Source organism: Cydia pomonella, chromosome 6 (genome assembly GCF_033807575.1).
Source record: "Cydia pomonella isolate Wapato2018A chromosome 6, ilCydPomo1, whole genome shotgun sequence".
In the NCBI taxonomy this organism is placed as follows: Eukaryota; Metazoa; Arthropoda; class Insecta; order Lepidoptera; family Tortricidae; genus Cydia; species Cydia pomonella.
The window spans coordinates 19,966,091-19,985,636 of record NC_084708.1 but is presented as its reverse complement, the minus strand read 5'-3'; the positions used below and the strand labels follow the sequence as shown (position 1 = coordinate 19,985,636).

The following is a 19,546-nucleotide window of genomic DNA, read 5'->3' as shown; positions in this document are numbered from 1 at the left end:
AAAACCTATCACCTTTTGTTGTTGTTTTTTTTTTTTTTTTTAATATGTGACAATTGTAGGAAAATAGTTACTGATATTTGTAATTGAGAATAATTGCTAAGAATTTCTTTTAATTAAGTCTGCTATTTTTATGTTGAAGCATTACAGACGCTCCATGCTAGACAGGTGGGACCGCCATACTTACCAGCGTGATCTGAGGCTAACTGGCAACCCCTACAAAGTCAATGTAAGTACAATTTTATTGTAATTATTAGGTGGATCCATGCAGAGCGAGCATACACGCAAGGTAATTTCCTCATGCACAAAACGGCCAGTGTAAACATGCCTCGACTGACTCGTGCACTGGCCTACACTGACCTTTTTGTGCGCAAGGAATTTGCCTCATGCATATACTCACTCAGTGTGGACCCTCCTATTCATGTGGATTAGGTTTGGAATGAATAATTTAGATATGCAAAATCTAAATGATATGATGATTTATTACCTGGATTCTTTGGATATTATGGATCCTCATAATACAGGCATAAATTCAAAATATATGAAACTATTTTGGTATGGTGAAATTTCGCCCTTTAACGCCTTTTGAACGCCAAGAACATGTTAAGGTGTTGTAATTAGACCACAGCACTAGACACAACTATTAGTGATATGGCGGATGCTGTTAAAGTAACCTTAACACTTTCAAGTAAGGTTTACATTAGCTTGCTTGAACCCGGGACCTTGGTGTGTCAGTGACTTTTGTGTGTGACATAAAGTGGTCAAAGGTTAACACATTCACTGCCAAGAACATCTATGTGTGCTCATTTTGTATTGGAAATAGGGCTCTTGGCACTTGGCAAAGTGTTAACAACCTAAGGCTTAGCCCTAGCATATTAGAGAATGATTTGCACATTGCTCACATTACATAACCTAGTTTTAAATCAGCATTATTTTTATGTTTAGCACACATTTTGCATAATAAGAAACATATTTGTAATTTATGAGTGGATTGTGTAAACTTGAAACACACTTGAAACAAAAGTTTATTATTAGTTTTATATTCAAACACTTTTTTTTTCTTTTCCAGGGGCTTGATGCCATTCCAGATAAATAAAGGCAGTAATAAGAAAAGGCAATCAGTGCTTTTATTGTAGTGTAAAATACTTAAATTATGGTAAATAAATTTCATTTTTAAGTTGATATTTTGTTTATTATTAAAGTATCAGATATTTCTGACACACAGTTCAGAAAGAACTATTTAATGATGAACGTTTGTAAACAACAATTATTATTTTTTACTAATTTTAGTACTATTGTAATTCATAAAAAATAATCAGATTGATTTTTTATTAAAATCATTTGCCACTTTTCATTGGAACTCAACACAAACTGCACACTGTAGGTATGAGAAAAATTTGAACTAAAAAAAATTCCGAACCGCCACATAAACGCCAATAGAATTTCAACGTTAGCATGCCGGTTTAAGGTTCAAATTAGATTGCATTTTCGGGAAATGTGACTTGTCTTCAAATTAATTGTCAAAGCTTGTTAATTGGAATATATTTGGATTTTTTGGGAAATCTTGGCCTGGAAAAGGGTTAAACATACTTTTCTTCAAAATAATTACTTATTAAACTTTTTTGGTTATCAGGCTGCGGCGAAATGAGCTGAAGGTTAAAAGGTGATTAACATTTAATAAAATCTATTCTAATGACTGACTTTAAAACTATTGAAATTAAATTAGGTACCGACGTCTCCCAATATTCTTAGTCAGATTTGCTTTTATGAACCTACCGTTTCCGGTTTTTTTTTATTCCCCACCGTAAATTTTAGATAGTATATTTTATTTACTTAATATTTTAATTCAGGCAACAATGCCTGTATTACAAATACCTAATAGACTAATACATATACATTAAAACTAAACACTAGGCGAAAAAACGGCGTGGCTCCGTTGAATCGGCTGATCCTTGTGTCGGATTTGGCAGTTTGCCCCGGAACCTCCGAAACATGGTGGTGGCATTTTAGCGGACGGGTTTTTGGTATGTTGTCAGGAATGTTATAAACATGTTTTTAATATTGTCGCATTGCGTATGTTCTGCCCCTCATGGGCGCACGCGTGTATCACGTCTATTGGATCCTACCATCTATGTAGCACAGAGTGAAAGCGAGCGTAGAAATCATGTGGACATTAGTATAAACATCCAATTTCTATGAAATGATGACGTGTATAATAACACTTTCACAGTCTGCGCTACCAAAAACGGTGCAGAGTTAGCTTAGACGGACTCTATTTGTAGTTATAAAAAAAATACGGGCACGATATAAATCGATGTGAACAAAATACTCTGCGTGATTTAGACCGGAAACGTCACTTCAGCGTGCTAAATCAAAATGTCAATGTCATTCAACAGATGGATGGCCCATAGATGAAGATTATAGTTTGTTTTGAAAGTTAGTAAATTCGTTGAAAATAGATTATTATTTATTCATAATAATTAATATTACATGAATAAATCAATTAATCAAAGTAGTTATTGTAATATTTATGAACGGAAATTCGTGATTGATATGATCGAACCTAGTTTATCATATTTATTGCATTTACAATGACTGATAATTGTTTCGTGGACATTACGATAGAATTTCTAGCAGTTGCCTTCCACAACATTCTGTATTACGCCTCTGTTTACCCGAAAAGTGTCTTCGAAACGAGAAAGAAGTATAGCGTCGTAGTTTACCGGTGCATGCATCCTGAAGTCAACCAATATCTCGACCTGTGCCTCAAAAATATTGCAGAAAGTTTGAAAACCGAGCAACTGCGACGCACTGAGTTTTCCATTACAGATGAAAACTACAAACCTGTGATCAATTTCATTTTCGATTTTGAGAAACACAAACTGTCCGATGAAAATTCAGATGCCTATTTGATTCAAGCTGAGCAAAATCTTCGAGCATTTTGCTTAAATTTGGTCAGCAATAGTGAGAAGTTCGTAGTTCCTGATGACTGTAGTTTCTCGATATTTATACACACAAACGAATCTAATGCTATTGCATTGGCAAATAATCCTGAATTAGAGGACTTTCCTTTTGTTGAAGTTGAGGGGGCAGCAGAGGAGATAAATAATATTATTCCATTAAGAAGATTTAATGTAAGATGTTATAATATTGATACCTATGTAGAAATAAAATGAGGACTCACATTTTACTGCAGCTAGACTTTATGCATGTATAACATTTACAGTCAACAATTCAGAAGCTAAAATGATCCTATGGCATGTGTGAAAAATATAATAGGAATACTTAATTGTACGTTTAATTCATTGTAAAAGGAAATATATACTGTACTAACATATCAAATACCATCCATATTTTCCAATTTGACTTTTAAACATCTCCACCGGGAATATAATTCATCCCAATCCACATATGCACCAATTAATTTCCGAACATTGTTAGAACTGTCTTCATATGCATTACGCCCATGCAGCAACCTTATGTTATCAAAAGTCAAAATGTCTCCAGCTTTTGTCTTGAATTTAGCAGAGAACTTATGATTTAAATTCAGAAATAAGGCCCATGCTTCATACCAAGGTTGAACAAGTTCTATTGGGCCCGGAAAGTAATTCCCTCTTTGAGGAACAGAGAAATTTATTCTCATTACTTCTCCATGTTTATCCAAGCAAATAACTGGAGATCTGTAGAGTTTGAAGAATTCATTACCATCTTCAGTTCCAATGTCACTCCATTCAATTTCTACATCTGTTAGAAGCTTAAACTGTTCTGGATGGTTTTGTTTAATGTATGAAGCCACATAGTGAGCGTCAGAGAGAATATTCTCTCCACCTTGACTTTGAGTTTGCTCTAAACAGTGCAACATATTTACTCCTGGACAATATTCATAGTATGGCAAGTCAATATGCACTTGCAGATTAGTGTTTAGATATGCTACATTACTGGTGTTAGGTACATTTTGCACCACGAATTTGACACCATAATGTGTTCTCCGTGTGAATCCAATGGTGTCCACAATTTTGTCAATAGCCGTAGCAGAATTTGGTGTGTTTTGAATCAAAGCTACTCCGTAAACTGATAGACTGTGTAACCAATTGTACAATGCCTGGTTTGAGTTCAAAATCTCATCATAATCATGTTTCGAACAGATCTTCTGAAAATCCTTACCATCCCAAGTAATTTTGGCGGGTTTATAAATAGCACTGTCATAAATTTTCTTATTTTCTGAAGTAAAGTTTCTGAACTTTAGCCATTTGAAGTCAAACTCTGATATATGCCCATCACTCCACGTTAGCTTGACAGATTTTTCGTCCTTCTGGACATTATTCGCCTGAACTTTTAAGTCGAATTTGCCCCAATCAACTGTCCGGCTTTTCGCTGATCGATGGAAGCATTGTTCGCACTGGCAGTTATCCCTCAGCCACACAATTGGAAATTGTAAAGATTGTCCACTTATAACCAGCTTTAACATATCAGATTGTTTGAAAAGTGCATTCTGTGTATGAATTTGAGTAACACTACTTTTTAATACGTTAGATATTAGCTTATTAGTGCAGAATTGTCTGAACGCGAGCATTTTGCTCTCTTGTACAATGCTAAATGATAAGAGATAAGTTGGTTGACACAAGCCATTATGATAGTAGGTAATTAAACTGTATAATTACCTAATTGTGTAAGGTCAATACTTACACAATGGTAATATACATAACTGTTTAATGAACTTTGCTTATCAAACCCGGTTTAGTATCAGAACCAGAACCCGTTTTGTTACGCAATACATGGCGTACGGATTCTGAGTTTACTTTTGATTTGAAAAGTACCCATTTTTACGATTATAAACCAACACTAATTGCCGTAAGGTTAAAAATAGCTCTTATTCCTAAGGACAGATTATATACTGGTAGTTTTCGAAATGAAAACTTGTTTTAAGCTGTAGGTATTTCAGGATATTGGCAGTGTTTGGGAGTTTTTAAAAACATCTGAAATTGTCATAAGTTGAAATATAAAAACAAACCTATAGGAATTGAATGAAACCATGGCTTAAATAAACGAACATATATTGATCTAAATATTTGTATTATATACATGTACCTAGAGTTGAAAAAAAATTGTACTCAAGAACATTACAACCACTAAACAACCATTTTTGTTCAAACATGATTATTAAAAAATTATTAAATTAAATTACCGTTTATTTCAAGCGCATGTGGCTCATAAAATGTTAGTTATGTACAATAAAACTTAAAAACTATGTTAGTAACAATAAATATCTTAACTAAAATCCTAACCATTCACCGTTACTGGGCTTATGAAGCCCGCAACAATGCATTATGTACGGACAGTCGATCCTATCCGCAATCATAGTTAGGATGGTGTTGGGGCTGGCGCGCACGCGCCGTACCAGCGATGCGGCTCGCAGGCGCATTGCTGCTTTGAAGCATGTTACGTGCGCGTCAGCGAACATCTGTGACGCACTGCAAAAGCGCGGCAGCCCCATCAACACCCGGAACGCATTATTATATTGAATTTGTAGGGCCTTGTACGATTTTTTTGTAAATTTGCTCCACAGGCTGCACGTGTAAAAAGTGGTACAAAAAGCCCTGAACAGGGTTATTTTACTGTCAATAGAGCAACGTGCAAACCGTCGGGCAATCATATTAGCTCTTATCGACAAGGCCCTACGTTCACGTTCAATGTCAGCATTGTCCTTGAGGTCGGTGGTGAGTATATGCCCTAGGTATTTATATTTGAACACTCTTTCGAGATCCACCGAGTTCAAACGAATGGGTGGTACTTCAGATGGTAGAATAGCACCAACCCCAAAGACCATGTACTGACTTTTGCTGACATTATATCTCAGCCCGTGCGCTTGCGCATAGTCCTCACAAACCTGCAGCAATCTTCTCATACCGCAGATTGACGCGCTCAGCAGCACCATATCGTCGGCATAACTCAAATTGTTAACATTAACGCCATCTACGTGACATCCTATATGCATGCTGCAGAGCGCGACAATCAACTCATTTATGTACAGGTTGAACAGCGCTGGCGAGCTCAATCCCCCCTGCCTCACACCGCATTCCATGCCATATGAGTCCGATAGCGTACCAGCCCAACGAACATAGTTGATCTGGTTTCCATACCAATGTCTGAATAAAAAGATGAGTTCCTGAGGTAGGTTTACTGATTCAAGTTTTTTCCATAGTAGATCGTAGGAAACCAGATCAAATGCCTTCGACAGGTCTAGGTAGCATGCATAGACCGGCGTGTTTCTAGTAACATAGTACGCAACAGTGTGCTTAAGGGTCAAAATTGCACTTTCAGTCGAAAGTCCGGGTCTGAACCCAAACTGGTTATCGTGCAGCAAGAGTACTTTGTTTAACTGAGCATTAAGCACACTGTCAAGCACTTTTGCAACAATGGTCGCAAGTGATATCGGTCTATAGTTGCACTTATCTGATAAGTCTCCGGTTTTATTTTTTACAACTGGTACAACTATCGTTTTAATTAAATCCGGAGGCAGATAGGAATGTGCAATACATAGAGAAAAGAACATCGCCAGCACTCGTGTTATATGTTGACCAGCATAGCGCAGATGCTCGACACTGAGGCCATCGTAACCTCGTAATTATGCATTGTATTATTATGACATGTTTTAATCATAAATTAAATAAGTTATCATGATACCTATGTACTTATAAGGATGAGCAATAAATTAATAATAGCTGCCTTGCCCTCGATTCTGATTAACAGACGCAATAAAAGCTTCTCTCAAACGTATTATGTTGTCTGTCTGTCTTTATCAATGGTATTTAAACATTTAACGCTAACGAGCATGAAGGTGTCAGATATTACGCTAAATTGAGCTCTATCACTTTGAAAAAAAATTAAAAATAATTGTAGGAAATATATTCCTTAACACAACGCTTAAATTACCATAATATAATTATTATGAATTATCTTTAGGTAGGGTAGGGTATGGACTCTTGTATGATACGTTAAGGGGAGTAATCATCAGTCTACGTGTATCTTAATTTTATGGTAGGCGTTGCTGAGTATGCCGCGGATGTTCCAAATATCGTCGAATTTTTCTGGCTGTGTGTTGAAATTGCTGTCGGTCGCTTTTACCCATAGCTCCATCTAGTGACAAAAATACCATTTAAAGTGGGGTGTGATCACTGATCAGTAAATGCATAGTAGATAGTAGAGCTCAAGTGGGGCGAAATTTCGGGCTAATTTCTTAAACCAAGGTTTTCAGTTTTTTGTGAGGTTGGCTCGCGTGTTAAAGCGGCGAGTCACTAGTCACACATTCGACCTCCACATATGTCGGGCCTGGTACGTGCTTACCTCTCCCCTCTTAGCTGGAAGTCGCGCCGTCCACAGCGGCGGCGCGTCGTCGCTCGTCGTACATTCGGCCTCCTCCCAAGCTTGGCCTCGGTTCGTGCTTACCTCTCCCTTCTTAGCTGGAAGTCGCGCCGTCCACAGCGCCCAGGAGTAGTGGTACGGCGGCACGTCGTCGCTCGACGTACATTCGGCCTCCTCCCAAGCTTGGCCTCGGTTCGTGCTTACCTCTCCCCTCTTAGCTGGAAGTCGCGCCGTCCACAGCGCCCAGGAGTAGTGGTACGGCGGCGCGTCGTCGCTCGTCGTACATTCGGCCTCCTCCCATGATTGGCCTCGGTCCGTGCTTAAGTCTACGCGGAGAATTTTCGCGCCACCGCCGGAGTATGCGTACCCTGTACAAAAAAAGGGATTAAAATAAATAGTTTTGTTTAAAATCGTGAAGTCCCCAATCCTAAGCTGTGACGTCAGTCAGACGAACGTCTGACAAAAATGAAAATTTGTTGATTTTGTCTCAACCCTAAGTCCCGAGACGACGATCTGAATTGTTTAAATGAGAAAGAAAAAAAAATATACCTCTGATTATCCATCTTTGATCTTGACCGTCTCTCCATCCGCCGGGTCGCATACATATAGCCGACCTCACCGGTAGAATGTATTAGACGAGGGTTGCGGTGGCAAAGTCTGCGATCTCCCAAATCCCAGATACTTTGAAACCCCGGTAGTCTTACTTGCCCCAACTACAAGCATGAAATCTCATTATTGATACCTCTGATTTCTATGCAGCCATCCTTCATTTTGACCATCTCTCCATCCGTCGGGTCGCATATAGCCGACGTCACCGGTAGACTATAAACAGGTGGCGCGGTGGCGAAGTCCGCGGTCTCCCAAGTCTTGGAGGGGTTAAAGGCGCGGTAGTCTTGCTTGTGCCAGTGAGATGAGCTCTCGTCGTCGCCTATCGTTATCGATTCTAAAACAGAAAAGGTATGTTAAAGTTTTAAAGAGTAGATTGCAACAACCAGTCTACTGATTGATCCGGTACGCGTTGCGTTACGGGTACCCGTGGTCCGGCGGTAATACGGAGCCATTCATGTGTGTAGCCAGCAATATACGCGAGCTGGGATCCATTGCTATAGGATGTACAGTACTAACCAAGCCACTTGACGCTGCGCACCGCGGGCGCGCCGGGCACGACCACCCGCAGCGGGTACCCGTGGTCCGGCGGTAACACGGAGCCGTTCATGTGTGTAGCCAGCAATATACGCGAGCTGGGGTCGACGGCCATGTGGAGAGGGATGGACGTGCTGAAGTTGTGGCCGGTCGCATCTATGTCTGAACCTGTGAACTGTGGGTGAGTTTGGATATTGAAGGGATAAGTTTCGGATTGGCACGGAATTAGATAGATTCCATTGATACCATATCTGTAATTTTTTATTGCTTGAAAAAATTGACGTGTGTTGAAAACTGCCCCTGTGGCTTATTTGCTGAAAAAATTTTTGAGTTTGAAAAAGGCTTAGGCTTTTCAGTTTAATGCGATTCGAAAATGGGAATACTGTAATTAAGTATATGTTCGTGACTCGAAACTATTATCAGTGAAACATAGGTATCGTAAAACTAGGAAAACAGAAACTTGATGACTTGAAGAAAGGAGAGTCGCAAAAAACCTATATAAACACATTTATTTTCTGTTTTATATTGGGCATCTTTATCTTCATTTTATTACTTACTATGATATGCTTCCCTTGCGTGTCCTCCATATCCACGCCGCAGTGTTTAAGCACGTCGCGCAAGTACACGCCACTCCAGACAGCATTGCTGATGGCGCCGCCCTGCCAACTCAGACCTTTCACTGGCTTCACCTGCTTTACGCAGAGCACAGCGAAATTAGGCACGGTTAATAATATTTTTTGAACCTTTTCACCGCCATGGCTATTGTACCTACACAACGCGCGATAGAAAACTGTTCGAATATACATTCGAACAGTTTTTTAATGTTCATTTTATAATGTAATCCTGGCGGTCAAATGGTCGTGTTAAGTGGGAGTAAAATCTAGCATTCATTTTGACTATCATGCGATTTGTTTTAGGATTCATTTCGTGCATTTGGAAAGGATCACATCAAAAACATTGCAGCGTAAACGATAATCGTGCAAACCAATTTTATCAGTAACAGTAGAATATTTCTTGGGGTGATAATTCTAGTGCAAGAAAGAGATATTGTGATTCTCTCTGCTGCTCCAGTGAGGAGTGATTTTTTGCTAACTTTAAGCACACAGGGCAGGCAGTGTTGTCACATACAATTTTGGCGAAATGGTAGAACAGGGTGCAAAAATAGGTAGAAATGGGTGAAGTTCAAAATGAAAAATAGGTAGATCTACTATACTACTCTATTTTATGATTAAAAATGTGTATAAAATGTTTTGAATTATTTATAAGTTTTTAATATTGTGACGTTAGTACACGTGTTTATTAAAGAAATTGAAACAAAATTAGGATTTCCATTGTTTGTAGGTATTAATAAACCTGCTTGTATAATCTGTTTCTTTGGCAAGTTTTCATTAAATCGAATCTAAATTCGGTAGAAATTAAGTAATGTTCCGTCACATGTATTGAGAATTGCTTACAATTGTACCATTTTGAAAAATAGGTAGATTTCAGGCCGAGGGAGGTAGATAGGTAGAACGCAGGCAAAATAGGTAGATCTACCGAAAAGTTGGTAGATGTGACAACACTGACTGAGGGCAGGTATCTCGGCAGTTGTTCAACAAGCGTATGGAGTTGTCGCTGCGCTGTGGGGTTGGCAATCTACATTTTGATACAAAGTAAATAAAGACATGCGAAGTGTTATTGTAAGCGTTAATGGTTTTGTGATTTTCTGTTTTTATTTTACACAACTGTATGTGTATTTAGGTGAGAGATAGACGTGAAACGACAAGCGCAGAGTAAGTAAGTGCATGTTAACAAAAATAATTATATTAGAAGGAAAAAAACAAAAAGTAGTTACACGCTAAAACAAATTGAAACAATTAAAAATACAAACAATTTACAAGACACTATATTACTCGCGATTACTTTTATATCCATTTTTCTAGTTTGAAAAATTTAGCACTAATTAGTATAATACACAAATGCAACTGCTTACATAAAGCCATTTTTGTGATAGACCTGGAACAAAACATGCGTAAAAGCAACTTTTTCAATTTACAGCATTTACCCATACCCACACAAGACAATATGAGTAATATGATATTCCAACACAAATGTTCTATATGTATATGTAAATGTTCTATAAGTATAATCAGTGGACCTTAGCAATAAAGGTTGTTTGTAGAGTCGTAAATCATAAAGCCGGCCTTCTCGGCTTCACTCCACTCGCGGTGCAGCTTTCTCCCTTTATTATTATCACCCTAATGGCACGTTGGTTTTGGCCTAATAATTATTGTCAGTTATAGATTTGCCCTTTCATGAATGCGCAAACAAAACATCGCATCTTTAAGCAATAGACCAGTGGACCTCATTTAAGCTTGTTCAGTTAACGGGCCGATTCATGCTTCATAAAATGGCCCAAAACGTTTCGTAGTACAAAATTGTTTTTATTTTATTTTGATAAACTTAATAATATATTGCGAAAATGACTGATACACCTTTAACCAAAAAGTAAAGTCGAAAGAGAAAGAAACCTTATTCATCTCGCTCCGCCTATTCCCCGCGCACATAAGCGCGGCCCGCACGCTCGCCTGCCGGAACTTGGCCAGGTCCTGTAGTGTGAAAGCGACTGAATCGTCGCGGCCCGCGATGTTGATGCGGAGCGTGTGCGACTCAGCCTTCACTTCGGGTACCGGCATGTGTTGACGGACGTAGAATAGCTCACTGGCGACAAAACGAGTAATGAGCGAATAAAGTACTTAGTTGTTTGGAAGAAACTTTCAAAAAAAATCAGGTATTACCTATACCTGAATTTTTTTAATAAGTTTCTTTTGTAGGCAACCCATATGACACATTACAAAATAAAATTAAAATATAAAAATAAAACTGCTTAAGAAATAATTCAAACACAAATTACAAAGCTACAAACATAATTCATTTATACAAATAAATTAAAAAAATATTAGCAGCACTAGGTAGAAATAATTTCTTTGTTTGATCAGTGATTTTCTGCCCAGTGTTTTGCCATGGGGCAGTCCAAGCGCTCAGCGAACATGCTGAGGAAGTCAGGATGGTATTGGAGCTTGCATATATATTTCACAAATGAAAGTGACGTTGCTAATTTACTTGAACAATAATATATACCTCAACGTTCACTATATAAGGCAATACAGTGGTCTAGCAACCCAATGCAATGTCATAATAATTATCTATGCGGCAGACGCCGCAGAGAGGCATACATTGTATGTAAAATTTGAGCTTTCTTGCAGCTGACTGCCTGTACCTGCCTACGCCCATGATTTTATATTTATTACCGTTACGTATAGGCGTCGCAATTTACCTCTAGAAACGAGAGCATAGCGAATAATTAATAAAAAATGGAATCATATACAAAGTTAATGAAGTATGAAGATAAAAATCAGTACTAAATTAAAAACGGCGGTATTCACGAGATGTGGTGCGCGTAGCTTATCTATAAGGTGTGATACATTGAAAATATTGAAATGGACTAGTAGACTACGACAACTTCCAGTGGCAAACTTAAAATGGGTGATTTTTTGGGGGTGTGATCCCGAATGTCAAAAACGTGTTAAGATGGTCATACTGTTCCCAGGGGACCACTATGAAAATAGTGAAAAAAATATACCAATGGGCCCCTACATTTCGTTTACTTCGGGCCTTCAAAGTGTCCATTAAATTTTATTTCGCGATTTTGTGGTTTGTTTAGTATGACCATCTTAACACATTTTTGACATTCAGGATCACGGCCCCCAAAATCACCCAGTATATTAGTAGTGTGACTACTTAAAAATACAAATCAAAAGATATTCAATAAAATAATTTGATTTGTTCCCTAATTGTCATACTTGGGTGTGTCGAAGTGTTCCACCTGCAGTTTCATGGGTATCTCGGCGTTGAACGGCTTGGCTGTCTTGATGATGAGTCTGCGGTCTCGTACGGGCTCCTTTACCCACATCTCGTCGTCCGTGTGGTCCACTACGTCTTCGTCTTGAAGATTACCTGAGAAAGGCAGGTTATATTAGGCTGGTTAGGTATAGCCTGCGGCTTTCAAACCCGGGCTTGTGTCAGTAAGTTTTCTGACATTTTAACATTTACACTTTACTGAAGGAATACATCGCAATTGCTTGCCATCGGGCGATTCGTCTGATCGTTTTACTAAGTATATTATATGGATAAAATTTACCTGAAATAAAGAATTGATAATAATAATAATAAGACATTGCTTACCTATCCTATATGACTCCAGCAGAGTATATATCTCCTTAGTTTTATGCATCCCGTAGACGTTCCAGAAGGGTTCTATACTAAGGCCAGCTGCGTTGAGGATCTGCTCCCCGCCCGGGTGGGAGGGGAGGAATGTCGTGACGTCATATACGCCGTGTTTGTATGTCACCCAAAAGCTGTCACTGAAAAAAATATATATTTATGTTAATAGTTCATGATTTTAACCCTTTAACAGTCGGTCTGAGGTCACAGTATAAAATGAACCTTAACAGATTCTAGTAAAGTTTAGTATTGCGTGTTATATAAAATAGTCATGGTGGATAAAACGTTAAAACACAACTAATCTGAGACTTAACAATGTTGTGGCTTATTTTTTTATTATTACATATACATATGATGTACTAACGTGGAATCATGCTTGCTGACTTCTTCTGCACTGTACAAGGGTAAGCCTGGTTTCTTAGCCCCTGCCTCAGTTCCTCCATCGTTATCCTCACTGCTATTTTTTTTTGCAGGTTTCTCACTGATGTTATTTTGTAATTTTATGGCATCATCTGAAATATAATGTTGTTTTTTTGTTTTAATACGAGATCTTTTTTAGCTAATTATTTAAAAATGATATAAATACACATGCACACGCCCACACACAACACTATTATATAAAATTTATTAGTTTTATTATACGTTATTCTTTATAACTATTTTTGTCACTTTTTTCATTGATCGATTTTGTTACTTCATATTGGACTAATGCAGTGTTTTTAGTATGTAAATAATTTTACTATGTTTTTATGTTTTATTGGATATTTGTGCCACCTAATTCTAGTTTTACCAGGCTTCACTGAAAATCAGCGTCACATAGTGTGTCCTAGCTAGGAATCGCTTCGTGGCATCAAGCTGAGTGAAGACCTTTTAGCACAATTTTCTGTTCGTTTGTATATTAATTTGTGTATGATAATTTATGTTCTTTTTGTGATAATAAATTCTTCTTATCTTATCTTATATAGAGGCTCATTCTCAAATTATATGACTGTGGTCAGCCTTAACTCCGTCAAACTTTTCATACATTTGTTTAGATTTAGTGTCTAGGGGTGTAGACGCCAAGGGCGGATCCACCGTTGTGGGCACGATGGGCATGCCCACAACCCTAATAGGGTGCCCTATTAATTCCTCGAGTAAAATTATGCCGATTTTTGTTTCGCAGATGCTATGGCAGAGGAATCTTTGTAAAAATTTCATTACACAGAGTAGTTAGTTGGTTGGCATAACATTGATACGCGGATTTATTTTTCGTAAATTGATAGTTTGATAACTGTCACACTTACCCAAGTCGAAAACAGATCATCTGGTGTTAATTAGAAATTCTCGCTACCACGAGTCCTAATGATTTGTAAAAAATAAAGATTATTTACTAACACGGGCAAGTAATTTTAGCTTATGGAGTCTTAGAAATCTTCAACATTCACAAATATATTAGTACAATATTCAAAAATATTGCCAGCTTTTAATTTACAGCTGTAGGATTTTTTAGCGTAGTTAGCGTAGCGTTTATCTATCTATGTATAAAAAGTGCCATAGACTGCAATAAATCGTTTGCGATTTTCGATATATTGCCGACCCGAATGTTGTAAGTACCTACCGCAATTGCTAAATTACTAATTTAACTGTTAGTTAAAGTTTAATTAAATTGTCACTTTATTCGAAAATAACTTTAGTCTAGTCAGCAAATTGAAAAGTTTAGATACTGCTCCTAAAAATACATGTGGTACAGTCAGCATCAAAAATAGCGGATCAAACAATGCTCCAAAAGTATCTACCATTCTGTAACAGCTTAACAAAAAGTTATAGTTCTATATGTAGAACAATTTAGACTGTAAAAGATATAATTTTGGGTATGAATTTTAGAGATTTATCTACATTTAGAAAAGTTATCCCGAATATCAGATACTTTTGGTGCATTGTTTCGTCCGCTACTTTTGATGCTGACTGTACATGATTAGATTCGGAGTAAGCAATGTCTAGATTAATGTATTCGAAGCGTATATTTATTTTATTAATTATATACTAACATTAGATATAAGAATTAATATTGTATTGTATACTAACAAATTGTATGAGTCATACTTGATAAATAAATGAATTGATTGTATATTAGCATTAGCACATAAACAATTGCAAAAGTTAAAAATAAATATTTATGAAAAAATGTGGTATTTCGTTGTAGCCGTTGTAGCCGAATCTCATAAACTATAATACATTTAAGAAATGAAAATAAAATATTCCTAAAGCAGTGGAAATTTCCAATAAAAAAATCCCAAGTACTATCATCATCATCATCTCATTCATATCTCATTCATTGTAGTTTTCATTTACCGCTGAAAATAGCCCTAAGTTAGGGAATACTTAATTTAAAAAAAATCTCGTTCTTACGTCATTATCGTAAATGTAAACAAAAAAAAAATGTTCAAATAATTGGCGTAAAAATATTTCGGTTATCGGTGCTCTTCTTATATCCATACTAAGCAATATCACGCTATAAAAAAAAAACAATACTTTGGTTATAATATTGTTTTATATTTAACAATTTTGCCCTGATTTTTAATTTTTTGTCAATTTTAAGTTGAAGTGATCTTATTAAGTGTATAAATAAGATGGCCTCCACGAAGCGTAATATTTTTACGCCAATTATTATAACATTTTTTAAAATTTACAATAGAGACGAAAGTTAGAGAAAAAAAGTGTTAATTAATAATTGCCTATCTTGTTTAAAAAATCTACCTTTAAAATTATATTTAATGTTACGTACTTACTCGCTTTTTCACGCCGCGCGCGCATCCCAAAAATGAGGCGCGGAGGGCTATTTTTAACGTTAAATTAAAACTACAACGAATAGAGTTTAGAGTACCTAGAGTTGGTTTTTTATTGGAAAATTTTCTCTTCTTAATAGTATTTTTCAAACGGGAAGGGTACGCTGATAGATATCATCTCCATACAATTTATATCCTAAAAGCTCCACATCTCACAAATTGTATTGAGATGACATACAACTTTGCGAGAATGAGAATCTATCAGCATACCCTTCCTGTTTGAAAAATACTATAGGAATCTAACTTCTGCAATTTTTTGTGCTAATAAACGATTCGAATTCGAATACCTTTTTTCTAGACATTGTTTCAATTCCAATGAGGTATTTTTCAAGTATTTTTATTTCTTTTTTTTGACATTTTGAACTTGTCGACTAATAGTTAAAAAAAGTTAGTCTACTAATAGTTCCTTAAATGAAAAGATTACTCTGCCAAACGAAATTCATACAATAATTGTTCTGCCAGTGTTCTGCTAATTAACACAAAAGCGAATTGAACGGTATGTGAACCAAGACTAGCAAATGTCGACTAAAAGTTAGATCTACGAATAAATCCCTCTATGAAACGTTGACCTGCGAAACGTTGTCTGAGAATCGGGTATCTGCGAAAAATTTATAAGGTAGCCCCCTAATAGCCTTGTGACGTCACACTTTCAGTCTATTGAGATCGGTAGTACGATCGTTTAAGACTTGCAAGAGTCATGATTGTTCATGAACGAGTTCGGACTCCGACTCGCACTTGGCCGATTTTCGAGTGGCTGTGCTGTGACCACAACCTTTTTTGAGGGCTGGATCCGCGCCTGGTAGACGCAGGCACAAATCTGAAGTAGCCAGTTTTAGAACTATTGCGTAAAATGAAATCACTCTTTTCAAGGTCATTATAACATATTTTAAACATTTTAGCACTTTATATGTTTTACAATATTCTGCTAATGGATCCATAAATACACCCCCTCATAAGTATTCATTGTATTTGACATAAAAGTGACGTAAATTACTAATATTTATCTGTTATATGTTGTAGAAAACATGTTGCTGCGTTGCAATACAATAGATTAGATAAAATTTATTTTGTTATTTATATAAGACATTGCTTATTGAGACAGAGCTTATTTGGGACAACCGACTGGTCGCCGTCCAGTGGGTCGGCCCAGATACCGCTGGAGCGACAGTGTACAGGCGGATCTGTGCCAACTCAAAGCCGACAACTGGCAGGAAGTGGCACAGGATCGGGACAGGTGGCATTCTCTCGTTTTGGAGGCCAAGACCCTCTTTGGATCACTGCGCCACAATAGTTAGTTAGTTAGTTTTATATAAGACATTGTGATGTTTGCAATTGAGTTCGCATAATATTTAGTAATTGTTGCATTTGGAATAACATACAACTAATCAGATTTTATAGATTACTTACTCCCAATTCAGTTTGAGTCTGAGTAAAAGCTTTATTATTGGGCCATATTTTTTTGTCTCAACCAAATTATTGTTGTTTATTATTAACATTTCTTACAAGAAGCAGTACCTCTCATACTGTATTTTTTTAAATATTTTATTTTGCTGTATTAAGCACAAGCAGGACTAGAAATCACAAATTTATTTTTGCATCAAAAGTGTTATGAAAACTTACCAGCTAGAGCTTTTCCAACAAGTACAGATCCAAATAACACTATAGCAAGTTTTTTTCTGAAGCCTCGCCTCTCTTCACTATGACTGTGGTATTTTCCACATTGTAATATTACTGGAGCACAATTCACTAGTTTCTTTTGCTGCATAAATCTAAAACAGACAGAAATTTTGAAATAAATATGATGGTTTAAAAGTCTGCCGCAAGCTCGGTTCTTCATACAAACATAGTTACAATCTCATTTTAAAACAACTAGCTAGATTTCTTTTGAACTTTGTACTTACAATAGGATAAGGTTTATCCATGTCTGTAATTAGTTTATGTAACTTCAGATTATTATTATTAAGCCTTTATTATATGAACTGTTGACATTTTATTTAACAATTAGTTATTATATTTGGATTTTTATAAGCATGTTCGTAAGGTCTTTTGACCTAGCCCTCTTTCAAATCGCCTTTTTTTATTATATTTAGGTATTTGTCCAACATTTTCTTCCATTTTTGTCTATCTATTGCCATTTCTTTCCAGTTTTTTCCTATTTTTTCTTTGAGGTCTTTACTCCATCTTGTTTTTGGTTAACTTACTTCAGATACCACAGTTTAAAAATACATTGAATTTAAGCATTTTATGCAAACCTTGTTTATACTCTATTTCATTGATTTTATAAGCTGGAGCTAAACTAATTACATGCATAGATATAACTCATTTCATTGTATGTGCAAAGTTTCATTACAATCCAACACATAGTTTTAAAACAAGAATGAAACTCCGTTTATATGGGAAGTTGAAATTTGGCAACGCTTGGTGTGGCCTTTAAATGAACTCAATGGCATTATCTGAGCTTCATAACATTAGCGTAACCTTCCATATGTGTGTAGTGGTCAAAAATTGTTTTCAATAAAATACAAAGTCATCTTTAATAAAATCAGTCAGAATCCTTATCCACAGAGACAAAGGTTAATGATAATATTGCATTACATAGTATCTACTAGGTATAAACAAGGTCCCATCCTAAAATAATGCCATTCTTTGAAACACATTTGTCTTATTGGGCTCAATAATTTGAACTAAACATATACATAAAGATGAGTTAAGACTTGTAAAAACAAATTATAATTAGAGACAGACTAACATAAGTTCGCAGCGATTTTAACAGCCCAGGCAGTGCAATTGTTATTTTAACTTGTACAGGCCCAGGCTATCAAAATCGCTGCCAATTTAGCTTGGTCTGATAACTAAAAAGTGTAATATAACGAGGCATTGGAGTTTTTATCAAAATGGTAAGAAGTAAGTGAGCTGTGGAGTCGACATTAGCAATTAAATTCAACTCATATTCATACCCATTCATTTATTGAATTAGTGATTTGAATTTTATAATCAAGGACAAGAATGTTGATGAGTTTGTAAACAATCCTTTAATTTTGTCTTTTGAACATAAATATTACAAATAAGTATAATGACCAATTTTTTTTTGATTTATTAATTTATAGTCATTTTATTTTTACCTCTTTTAATAACATGTTATTTTAAAGAAATTTACTCATATAAACAATAAAAAAATGGTCCTTATTCTTATTTGTAATTTTTATATAATTAAACCAAAATTATAGGAATGTTTATAAACTCATTAACATTCTTGTCCTCGATTTTAAAGTTTAAATCACTAATTAATTAGATGAATGAGTATGAATATGTGTTGAATTTTATTCATAATGTTGACTACATAGCCCGCTAATGTATTAACGTGCGATAAAAACTCCGATGCCTAGACACCTACAAATTAGATATTTCTAACTTAACCCATTTAACAATCAGTTTCTTTAAAGTTTTCCTGTGCTGTGCCTCACTTTCTCACTTTTTCAAAATATGTATAGACAAATAAAAATTTAAAATAAGTAAAATACTAAGCTTAGAAACACTGTTATATAAATGTCGAATTTAATTTATTCCGCGAAACTGAATAACTTACCGAAACACAACTGTTTTAAGAGCCATGCTGACAGTATGTATTACATCATTGAGCTACACGCATACTGTAGAACTTGTAGCAGGCCTTATCTTAATGAGTATAGCCTGTATTATCGAGGAATTCGTCACAAACATCAGTTTTTTCGAGTAATTTTCTCGGCATTCTTCTGACTGACCTTGATTTGATAGTAATGATTTTGACACTGACAGCACAGAGGCGCATTTAGTTTAACATATGCTAACCTAACAGACGGACGGGCGTACCGCACCGCACTCTTGATCCGCTTACCTTATTTCTTTCTCGCTTTCACTCAAAGAATCAGAACAAGTAAAAGTGCCAATGACATCCAAACTTTATGGACTATCAGAAC

At 36.2% G+C, this 19,546-nt stretch overlaps 3 protein-coding genes across 5 annotated transcripts; 1 reads left to right on the top strand and 2 right to left on the bottom strand.

The window, feature by feature from the left end:
- The first annotated feature begins 2,384 nt into the window (after nt 1–2,384).
- LOC133519233 (mitotic spindle assembly checkpoint protein MAD2B) lies at nt 2,385–3,344 on the top strand. Its single transcript, XM_061853229.1, has one exon. The coding sequence runs from the start codon at nt 2,589–2,591 to the stop codon at nt 3,171–3,173; it is 585 nt and encodes a 194-aa protein (XP_061709213.1). The 5' UTR covers nt 2,385–2,588; the 3' UTR covers nt 3,174–3,344.
- On the bottom strand, nt 3,117–4,642 carry LOC133519231 (gamma-butyrobetaine dioxygenase-like). The gene has a single exon (XM_061853226.1). It carries the CDS (start codon nt 4,568–4,570, stop codon nt 3,335–3,337), a length of 1,236 nt encoding a protein of 411 aa, XP_061709210.1. The 5' UTR covers nt 4,571–4,642; the 3' UTR covers nt 3,117–3,334.
- A 392-nt stretch (nt 4,643–5,034) lies between these two features.
- Nucleotides 5,035–19,459, bottom strand: LOC133519229 (sulfite oxidase, mitochondrial). 3 transcript variants are annotated; one of them, XM_061853222.1, is made up of 11 exons: nt 19,177–19,459; nt 17,211–17,359; nt 13,130–13,277; nt 12,727–12,905; nt 12,345–12,498; nt 11,013–11,202; nt 9,060–9,194; nt 8,485–8,677; nt 8,102–8,302; nt 7,564–7,727; nt 5,035–7,134 (listed from the first exon to the last, which is right to left on the bottom strand). In XM_061853222.1, exons 1-11 carry the CDS (start codon nt 19,200–19,202, stop codon nt 7,009–7,011), a joined length of 1,665 nt encoding a protein of 554 aa, XP_061709206.1. In that variant the 5' UTR covers nt 19,203–19,459; the 3' UTR covers nt 5,035–7,008. The 3 variants fall into 3 exon arrangements, with proteins under 3 accessions (XP_061709206.1, XP_061709207.1, XP_061709208.1); XM_061853223.1 differs by having other exon boundaries at nt 9,060–9,191; XM_061853224.1 differs by lacking the exon at nt 19,177–19,459 and adding an exon at nt 17,492–17,952.
- Between the last annotated feature and the right edge of the window lie 87 nt (nt 19,460–19,546).

What these genes read in the sequence shown, in the direction of transcription:
- LOC133519233 (XM_061853229.1), top strand. Translation starts at nt 2,589, where the DNA reads ATGACTGATAATTGTTTCGTGGACATTACGATAGAATTTCTAGCAGTT.
- LOC133519231 (XM_061853226.1), bottom strand. Translation starts at nt 4,570, where the DNA reads ATGCTCGCGTTCAGACAATTCTGCACTAATAAGCTAATATCTAACGTA.
- LOC133519229 (XM_061853222.1), bottom strand. Translation starts at nt 19,202, where the DNA reads ATGGCTCTTAAAACAGTTGTGTTTCG. An exon ending in CTTAAAACAGTTGTGTTTCG is followed by an intron (nt 17,360 to 19,176) that starts GTAAGTTATTCA and finishes TGTCTGTTTTAG; the next exon opens with ATTTATGCAGCAAAAGAAAC. An exon ending in TGGCTGCATAGAAATCAGAG is followed by an intron (nt 7,728 to 8,101) that starts GTATCAATAATG and finishes TTTTTTGTACAG; the next exon opens with GGTACGCATACTCCGGCGGT.